Source organism: Melitaea cinxia, chromosome 20 (genome assembly GCF_905220565.1).
Source record: "Melitaea cinxia chromosome 20, ilMelCinx1.1, whole genome shotgun sequence".
NCBI classification, from domain to species: Eukaryota; Metazoa; Arthropoda; class Insecta; order Lepidoptera; family Nymphalidae; genus Melitaea; species Melitaea cinxia.
Genome location: NC_059413.1, coordinates 11,107,393 through 11,117,941, shown reverse-complemented (window position 1 = coordinate 11,117,941; position 10,549 = coordinate 11,107,393). Strand labels below are relative to the sequence as shown.

At 33.0% G+C, this 10,549-nt stretch overlaps 2 protein-coding genes and 1 long non-coding RNA gene across 3 annotated transcripts; 2 read left to right on the top strand and 1 right to left on the bottom strand.

Moving 5' to 3' along the window:
* Positions 1-1,390: 1,390 nt before the first annotated feature.
* On the top strand, positions 1,391-2,768 carry LOC123663655. The gene is made up of 2 exons (XM_045598323.1): positions 1,391-2,058; positions 2,361-2,768. The coding sequence occupies exons 1-2, from the start codon at positions 1,711-1,713 to the stop codon at positions 2,682-2,684; spliced, it is 672 nt and encodes a 223-aa protein (XP_045454279.1). The 5' UTR covers positions 1,391-1,710; the 3' UTR covers positions 2,685-2,768.
* Positions 2,769-5,456: 2,688 nt separating this feature from the next.
* On the top strand, positions 5,457-7,005 carry LOC123663656. Its single transcript, XM_045598324.1, has 3 exons — positions 5,457-5,961; positions 6,070-6,184; positions 6,595-7,005. Exons 1-3 carry the CDS (start codon positions 5,591-5,593, stop codon positions 6,874-6,876), a joined length of 768 nt encoding a protein of 255 aa, XP_045454280.1. The 5' UTR covers positions 5,457-5,590; the 3' UTR covers positions 6,877-7,005.
* Positions 7,006-9,651: 2,646 nt separating this feature from the next.
* LOC123663779 lies at positions 9,652-10,196 on the bottom strand. Its single transcript, XR_006744702.1, has 2 exons — positions 9,896-10,196; positions 9,652-9,761 (listed from the first exon to the last, which is right to left on the bottom strand). It is a non-coding gene; the product is annotated as an uncharacterized LOC123663779 (long non-coding RNA).
* Positions 10,197-10,549: the final 353 nt, after the last annotated feature.

Below are 10,549 nucleotides of genomic sequence, written 5' to 3'. Positions count from 1 at the left end.
AAAAAATTGTTGAATTTTATATATATTTTCTAGTTCTTGATTTTTTTTTAAATTTTGTTGATTGGTTTTTAATTAAGTACATAAAAGTATTTAGGAAATTTAGTATTTTAGAAAATAACAAATACCGTAAAATAAAATAAATCAAACAAAATAATAATAATAATTCAAACTATTATGTGAAATAAAAAAACATGTGTCTTTATTTATTTTTGTTACTGATATTACGTCATTTTCGTTATATATTTTTCTTACGGTTTTAGTATCACATTATTTAACCGACTTCCAAAAAGGAGGAGGTTCTCAATTCGACTGTATTTTTTTTAATGTATGTTACATCAGAACTTTTGACCGGGTGGACTGATTTCGACAATTTTTTTTAATCGAAAGGTTGTGTGTGTCAATTGGTCCCATTTAAATTTATTTGCGATCTAACAACTGCTTTTTTCGTCGACCTACGTTGTATTATACCGCATAACTTTTTACTGGATGTACCGATTTTGATAATTCTTTTTTTGTTGGAAAGGGGATATCTTTAGTTTGGTACCAGCTTCTTCCATTTGACCGTGTTCAACGCCGAGCGGCTCGAATCGTTGACGATAAGATTCTCTCCGATCGGCTCGATTCTTTGGCGCTGCGTAGAGATGTCGGGTCACTCTGCATCTTCTAACGTATTTACCACGGGCAGTGTTCTGAGGAATTGTTCGGACTAATACCTACAGCAGAATTCCATCACCGGACATCGCGTCAAAATTCAAAATTTTACCCACATCACCTCGAAGTCTGGAGGTCTACGACAGCTCGATTTTTGCACCATTTTCTGCCACGCACGACCCCTCTATGGAACCAGCTGCCACCAACGGTATTTCCGAACCGATACGACCTAGGGACCTTCAAAAGAAGAGCATATTCCTTTTTGAAAGGCCGGCAACGCGCCTGCTAATCCTTTGATGTAACCGGTGTCTGTGGATGTTGTTTTTCACTTACTATCAGGTGAGCCAACTGTCCGTTTGCCCCCTCTTTTATAAAAAAAAAATGTTCCCGTCCCCGCGTTTTGGCGGCTCACACGCATCTGGGCGTGTAGCGGACCGTTGATCGCTTGTTCCGCACACCGGTTCCTCCACACCGACTTCGTCTTAAGCCGATGTGCGATCTCGCTAGGAGACACCCTTATAGGACGCATGGACATCCCGAGCCCTTCTAGAGGGCTCCCCTTCTTCTTTCACGGCTGGGTCTCAGTACCCGGCCACCCCACCCAGTGACGCTGTAAAGGCCGATATACTCTTTGGATAGGGCCAACAGCACTATACAAATCGAAAAAGAAAAAAATCTACAAATCTACACTCTTGCTCTTGCTACACTCCATAAGTCAATTTCTTACCTCAATTCCATGAGCAAACTAACTAAACTAGTCTGTGGGCTACTGGGCTCTGGCCTCTGTGGCTGTCAATTTCAAATCAATAAAATTATTTACAAGTCTGCTTGTCTGCTTGGTATCTTCTGTTTGGAGTATCTTAATTCCTAATTTGCTATCAAACTTAAGTGAGTAAAGTTATACAAAAAATATGCAAATAAATAATTAAACGTATTATCACTACATTTATACAAATTGTATGTTTATAACATACTTCACTATTAAAGTATACGTAAATAAATAAGTACTATAGTGTTTTATGTTACAATAGTTCAACAATCATTTAATATTTACTTACGATGGAAAGCAAGAAAGTTTGGTCTAAAAAGGAAGTGTTTCAATTGATCGCTCGATATAAACACTATAGAGAACTATGGGATACTCGATCAATAGAATTTAGAGATACGTATAAAAGAAGAAAAGCCGAAAATAAGCTGGCGGCTGAATTTAAAACTACAGTTGCGGAAATAGGTAGAAAGATTCGTATTTTACGAAGTCAATTTTTTTACGAATATAAGAAAATGTATGATGATGAAGCCGAGGATGGGTCGTCGTCGACCGCGTATGTCACGAAATGGGCTTATTATCGCCCTTTACAATTTATTCTCGTTGCGAGGGAAGACAATAGTGACAACACTAATTTAATGGTAAGAAAACTTACTAATACAATTTAAAACAAAAAACTTAAGTCAATAATAAATAATAACCTTAAGTTAATAATAAATTACCTTATACTTAATGGCCCCCAGTTGGTGTACTTCTCTGTCGGTACTCAGAAATCTTACATATTTATTTATTTTATTCTAATTATATCATTAATTGTACACTAAAAAAGATTTACACACTAACAAAAAGAAGAGATGGTCAAGAGGCAAACATTAAAATTCATATAAAAAATATTTTAAAATAATTCTGTCCTCATTTACATCTAACATAATATGTGTTACAGGATCCTGATAAAGATTTAAACGAAGGCTTATGGACTCAAAATGATAATGATTCCAACGAAAGTAACGTAGATGAAGACTCGGACTCTAAAATAGTATTTGTTAGCAAGAAGAGGAGGCGATCAGACTCTTCATCAGACTCGAGTGATCAATCAGAGCAAAGTAATCAAGTTCCTAATGATGAATATCAGATATTTGGTAATTACGTTGCAAGTGAATTAAGATCTATGCACTATGACAAAAATATAAGGGAGTTAAAGAGATTGATTCAACAGCACATTGTAAGATGGACGGAGGAAGATGATAAGGAGTACTTTTCAAACTGAAGTATTAATTTGATTATATGTAAGAAATTTATTTCATACATATAATAAATTGAATGTTTATAAATGTATACTTGTTGTATGTACCATTTGTTTTAATATTTATGTCAATAAATTTTTTTAAAAATAATTACAATATTTTAATGTTCGTTATTCATTTTAACTCTTAAGAAATATGAAACTACCTGTCGATTGGTATTGTAAAATAAAAGCAAAGCATATTAATTAAAAATAATTTAAATACACGTTAAGTATGTTGTTGTACACGGGCTATTTTCCGCAACTCGACGTCTTGATGCGCCTTTTTTGCGTGATCGGCTGGTGGGCACTATTCGTGCCAGCCAAGCTCCTTGAGGAAGCCTAGCAGACCCTTCACGTTGCCGACGACTTCCTGGAGCAACCTCGGTGTCCCAAGGTGTAGTGCCCTGTAGTTCGCCACACCACCGCATTCCAGCAGGATATGTGAGGCCGTTTCCTCTGCCTCCAGGCACGCTCTGCACAGGGGGCTGTCTGTAACACCTAGATTGTGTAAGTGCTTGTTAAGACACGTTAAGTAATAAGCAAGTAGAAAAAATAAGAAAATTAAACATTTATTTACAAAATTAATTTGAAGCTAAAGAAATAGTTGTATTACATATTTATTTTTTAATTATAATACTAAACAAACTCAATTCAATTAATTTATTTTTGTATGGATTTGCAATAAGCATATTTTATATTAGTTAAAAGCAAAATCAATATTAATATTTTATTTTTATATATAACTATTTATAGGTCGGCAAACAAGCATATAGCTCACCTGATGAAGCAAACACCGTAGCTTATAGACGTCTACAACACCAAAACCATCGCAAACGCTTTACCCACTCATCCCCAATTCCCCCAAGAGCTCTGGTCACCTTACTCACCAACGGGAACACAACACTATTTTCAAAGCAGAAAGCAGTATTATTTAGCTGTGGTCTTCTGTAAAGTCGATGTACCCCAGTCGGACTGCTTCATATTTTGAGCAGAACATTTCCCGCTATGCCTTACTTCAGTGTAAATGCTAATAATAAAAACAAAACACACATTGACTTACAACTGAACTTAAAAATACTTATAATTACTTAACTTATTGTTTGAATATAGCTTAATCATTATATGTTATTTCGGTGGATAAGCGTTTCGGTAGACGCTTGTTGTCGCCATGTAGCCGGCGATCGCGCGTTTGATTTCCGCTCGGAGAAAATATTTTATTTGTTTGAATATTTATTTAAAGTCTGGGTGATTGTCCTTGTAGGTAGGGTATCTATCGTGTCTCGAAGAGCACGAAAAGCAGTGGGGCACGGTAGTCTTCATAAACACTTGGTAGCGATCGTAACGACTAATGGGTAGGTAAATTTTCCACCAACCCGCAGTGGAGTAGCGTGGTGATTTAAACTTAAACCCTTTTCCTATATGAAGAAAGAGACTTTTGCCCAGCTGTGGGGAGAATGTAATAGGCTGAATCAATCAATCAATTCAATCAATCAATCAATCAATCAATCAGCTTTTATCCACTCTTTATACGCTACGCGCTACGCTTCAGCCTGTAATATCCCACTGCTGGGCATAGGCCTCTTTCCCCATGTAGGAGAAGGATCAGAGCTTAATCCACCACGCTGCTTTAATGTGGGTTGGTGAATATATATGGCTCTACTAAGAGTAACGGCCGCTATCAGGTGTACATGATAACAACCGGGATAGACGGCTTAACGCGCTCTCCGAGGCACGGTGGGGAGACCCACAAAGACTGCACAAACACCCAGACCTGACTGCGCAAACATCTGTATGGCCAATAAAAATGTTTGTTAAGCGCGGGGATCAAACCCGCAACCGCCAGCGCAACGGACCAGCGCTGTGATTTTTTTTTATATATAAAGAAAATACATCCACGGGCTTTTAAAACCCATGTCCTTTTTAATTCCTTAAACATTCTATTTTTTTAAATCAAAGTATGCGTTTTCAACAACATCATTGCTTAACTTAGACTATCTTAATGTATCTAATAGAGACGTGAGTCCACCGACCGATTCTTATTCTAACGTATATGAGATGCAATTTTTTTCTTTCAGTTTTTTTTTCTTTTTGGAATTATTCTATTTATTTAACTATTCTATTGATTTTGGATGTGACTGTTGCACCAAAATGTCTTTATACATGAATCTGCATATATCTCATGTGGACTTTCACACAATGATTTTCATTACCATCTAAAAGGGGCTATAATAAAAAGTTAACTAAATAAAATTCGAGTAGGTAATAAAATCAGAACATCATCGATGTGGTCGAAGACGATTAAATACGCGTTATTAGAGATAATTCAAAAACTTCTCGTCAGATCTTGCTCAGATTTTAATAGGACCACACGACAAGCACCAGAATGTAAAAGCAATTACCTAATTCGATATACTTAATAGACAATTATCAAAATAAAAAATTACTTTATTCATGAAGGCTTCAAAAGCACTTTTGAATCACCATTTTACAAATTAAAAGTATATTTGTTTAAATAATTGGTTATAGTTAAAAGTAAAGCTGCCATCGAGGCATCGTTTCGTTATTTACTTTCTACAGAGGAGAATAGGAAAGAAATTTCGTAGCTACTCTTTAAAAAAACCTGTGTATGAGGTAACATATACAAAAAAACAGTCGAATTGAGTATCTCTTCCGTTTTTGAAGTCGGTTAAATTAAAAAGGCAGAAAGTTGAGTTTTGACAGGAATCCAGAGTAAAAAATATAGGTATCACGTTGTTTCCTTAATTTGACAATGACAACATTGACAACAGTATTTGGCGGAATCAAGAATGTCATACTCGTAGTCAATTTGTGCAATCTAAAATAAAAATAGTTAATAATTAGTTAACCGTTAATTAAATATATTAAAAATGCAACTGGTTACTAAAGTGTATCTTTATCGTAGCCCTTACACAATTTGTTATATTTCACAGGACCGTTTACTATTACCTGATGAATATAGTTCCAAATCTATCGGTGTTAAAGTGAATACCAGTGATTTTAACTTAGATGATACCGAAATTAAAAATGACAATACGAAAGAATTAAACAAGAAAAATTTAAAATTAAGTACAACAGCTCTATTTTTACAGCCTTTTCTCAAAGAGTGCTTAAATTCTGAAGTGTATAGAACGAATGTTTTGAGAAATTTAAAAAAATTGAGTAGTCATCCTAACAGTGGGACATTATTTTTAAAATTAATTCTAGAACCACCGGATAAAGAAGTGATCGATTATGCGTGGTAAGATAACACTTTTATAATTTTTTTTTTGTTTTGAAAACAAATTTTCTAATTTAACATTTAGTTTATAGTCTAGGTTATTTAGTTATCCAATATGTTGTTTTTCAGGAATTATAGAATGTCATTGTTAATATGGACGAGAGTTGAAGTAGAAAATGCATTTTCGTGGTTATCAACACTTGGTGGAGCTTATTCAGCACTAGGAGACTATTTTGAGCACTGTGTGAGTTTAATTGTTCTTTTTAATAAACATTGGTTGGGGTTTAAGTATTAGGACCTATTTCACTACTTGTCGATAACGCTATTTTAGAATCTAAAAGCTGTAGTTTATTAATTGAGGTGAAACAAGTACTAATGGTCTATTCTACCTCTTGCTGTTAAAGTCTCATAGTAACTTATTTGCAGGATAAACTTTATCCAAAACTGGCATTACAGGCTATTAGTAATACACTTTTAACAGAATAATGCAGAAAGCTCTCATATGCAATCAAAACAAATTTAAAACAGTATATTTACATGGATATTGAGATAGAATACACCTGTGATGTCATTAGTTACTATAAGTTCATAAAATTAAAATTGTTGTAAATTGTACAAATGCTTATATTATATTGTAAATTATTATTTTTACAGGCCGAAGAAGCAGGTAAAATATCGATGCGTCAGTATGCTTTGTCTAAAATGCTAGGTGATGATAGTCTAGCGGCGAGGAGTAAATTGTACTCTGCAATAGCATATGCACAGAAGGGTAAATTGAAACTAGCAAAGTATTTAGTTAAAAATATAGCAAAATACGCAAGAGAGAGTAATGATAGACGTCTCAACAGGATGTGTCAAGGTGTATGGGTTAAGTTAAAGTACTTACAAGGCAAAGCAAAGAAAGACAATTGTGTTCATAGGGCAAGTTCCAAGTGAATGTATAGTGATTTAAATCTTCTTGAAGCTTATTTTATCACAAAAGAATTGTTATAATTCATGTTGAATTTTTGTAAAATTACTATAAGTAATAATAAATATCAAAAAGTAAAAAGCAATATTTATATATGTATGAAGTATAATTTAAGCGTTGTGACTATTGGATTTCTTATAAAAATTATATAATAAGTTTTTCATGACCAATTTATTTTAGAAAGCTAAATTGTTTATCTATTTACCATTCTGTGATGGTGACTATTAAGGGTAATAACAATACATTTTTAAATATTAGGAAACTTATGTGCTATTCTGAAATAGAAATGATAACAGGATGTTAAAACCTAATATTCTTATCAGTATCAATTTCAAAAAGTAGTACATCCTACGTTATTATTGTTATGTTGTATTATTGTATTATTATTAGGTATTAATTCAGTTGTATTGACTGTGTTCGTCATGTCATTTAGATGGTGTCCTAAAATGTCACGACTATCTATTAGCTTAAAATCATTAATATATCTAATATATAATTATTGTTTTAAGAACATACAGTAACTAGAATAGCCAAGCTTAAAAGTGTATTTTTTTGGATTTTTTGCATATTTCGATACAATTGTACTTTAAATTATAAATTACAATTAATTTGGATTTTGATGAGTTATTCATATTTAAATTATAATTTAATACATCCCTTGTGGATGAACCTCTATAAGGAACAGAAATTGTTATTAGAATATCAATCATATAGTCATATATGTATATTTTTTCCTTACAGAATATGCATTAGAAAATAACTTTATTTTCCAATGTTTACGCGAATTTCTCTCATTATAATGAAACAAATTTTTCAGATTTTATTGCGGTTTATTAGGTTTTTTTTTATACATGCCCGCTGTTGTTTTGCACGGGCTTTTTTCCGCAACTCGACGTCTTGGTGCGCTTTTTTTTTGCGTGATTGGCTGGGGCCACTATTCGTGTCAGCCTAGCTCCTTGAGGAAGCCTAGCAGACCCTTATACATGCCCGACGTTTCGAATACTTTACAGAAACCATGGCCACAGGAGGAGTCCTAATACACAATAGCCTAAGAGACCGCGATAAAATCTGTAAAAGTTGTTTCATTATAATAACTCTATTTGTCGAAATTAATTTTTAGTTTGATTTTGTTTTTGTTTTAATAAATATACGATATGTTGTACATATATATTTTTCTGTAATGAGATAAAAGTCAATTGATAATACTTCAGTCAAGAAAATAATAATTATTCATTAACTTTTGTTAATATTGTGTTGGTGGAGTTATTTATAAATAAAGGATCATTTGAAATTTAATACATTTGTTTCTTCTTGTTATGATAATGATGATAAGTTTCTCATAGCGATAGTAAGTAGTCTTGACATGCTAATTAATTGATATCGGGTTTATAATTAAATTTAGCTTAGAATCTAGAGCAATACTACTAGGGAAGTACCTAGTGTACAGAAGATCACAGCCAAATAATACTGCTCTGTAATGTTGTATTCCTGTGGTGAGTGATGTAATTAGAGCTTCGGGGAATATGATGTGTCAATAATAGGGATAGACTGGCAACGCCTGTGGAATTCTGTTGATGTTGCAGGCGTTCATAGGCGATGGTACCACTTACTATCAAGCACATTTGTCTTCCTAGTGGTGGAGAAAATACACTTCACGTTTATGTTATGTCGCTTTTTCCTCAGTCTCTTTAACCGACTTCAAAAAAGGAGGAGGTTACTCAATTCGACCGTATAATTTGTATTTTTTTTAAATGTATCTTCAGGGAAATCTTCGTCGTTTATGAACCAATTTTGATAATTCTTTTTTTGTTGAAAAGAAGACACTCCAAGTGTGGTACCATGATAAAGAAACCAGGATCTGATGATGGAATCCCAGAGAAATCGAAGGAAACCCTCGAAAATAGTAGTGACAACTAGTGCGTTTGTTAACTTTTTTCGTCTACTTATGTTGTATTGCTTGTCGATGTAACTGAAGTCGGTTTTTTTCGTTTGCGAGCAAACACAATTATTCTAGATCTCTTATTAATACCCCCTCGAGAAACGCTGCGAAATCGTTTTGTGTAAAGGAAAGATTTGGGGATTTTTGCTAATTAATGGAAGGTGCTAGAGCTTAGAAAATCAGATAGCTCATTTGATTTTGTTTATTTTAGCTTGATAGTACTTTGTTACATTTTGAGTTTACATGTAGGCTTCTTGTGAGAGACTTAGTAAAAACAAAACAAAGATACTAGTTTAATTTACTATTTTTTGTTATTAGTTCTAAAGATTATGTAAAATGGACATGTAGTAGACAAAAAAAAAAATCAGGATTAATATTTTAAAATATTTTATTGTTTTAACAAAGGTAACATGACGGTAACTAGTTAATGATAATGAACACATTTTATTACAATGTAAGAAGAAAGTATTAAAAATTAATCTTAATATTAATCAAAGTAATACAATTTTCACTTGATTATGTTTGTGTTGTAATAATTGCTTTAAACAAGGTTGTGCTGAAGAAATATTAAATATTATATTTCTTAATATTTTTCATGAATATTACGATATGCAAAATAATGATATGAAATGAAAGCTAATCTATATAATATATATATATAATCTATATAATATATTATATATAATCTATATAATATATAATAATCGATTAATGTGCGTATTATTAGAATGAAGGGGCACATTATGGATTTATGTTTGTAAGTTTTTAAAGTGAACATCTTTATTCATTTAAACTAGCCTGATAGTCTTTTAAAAAGTTTATTATAATCGTTAACGGTGCTAGTATTTTACTTGTTAACTCCATCTTTCTGGAACATTCTTTTACATAAAATTAGTGCAAAAAGTGAGATGACTAACGCCGAGTTGCACGAAAAGAAATTAAAATTTAAGTAGTGATTAAACTAAGTTAATCGCAAGAATTGTATGAAAATCTTGTGATTAAATTAGTTTAATCTCTACTTAAATTTTAATTTCGTTTCGTGCAACTCGGCGTAAGAATGTTTATTCGCCTTTTAACTCGTCAACCATATGCAGTTACAAGAGTTTAATTACTTTGGTAATTTTTAAAAATTGTATGCATTGTAAGGGGCCAAATAAATAATACATCTAAAAAAGGGGACAAAATATTTGGTCACCATTTAAAGTTAAAGAGTAATGTGTTTTTAAAATCACTTTTTATGTAAGTATTACTATAGTGACGAAGACGACTAACGACGACGCGTTGGAGCAGCGGTCATAGCACTGGCTCTAGCGCTGGCGGTCGTGGATTCGATTCCCACTCACAACAGACATTTGTATCGGGTCATATAGATTTTTGTCGTTGTCTAGGCGTTGTGCTTGTGTATTGTGTGTGTTTCCGGACCCCCAACACGAGAGAAAATCCTACTGGGGGCCGTTGAGTGTAAAGCGGTTATTAATTATTATTATTATAGTTAACATTAAATATATAATCAGAACAAAAAGCTAGCTACGCCGATGATAAGGACTTCAAACAACAAATCTCGATGTTACATTTCAATCACCGAGGACAGAATTTTCAACACTTACTCTAACAGTTTACGTTAGTTTTTGGTTCTTGTTCAATTTACAAGTGAACACAGTAAGGATTGTACAATTAATAGCACCGTGCCATTTAATTAC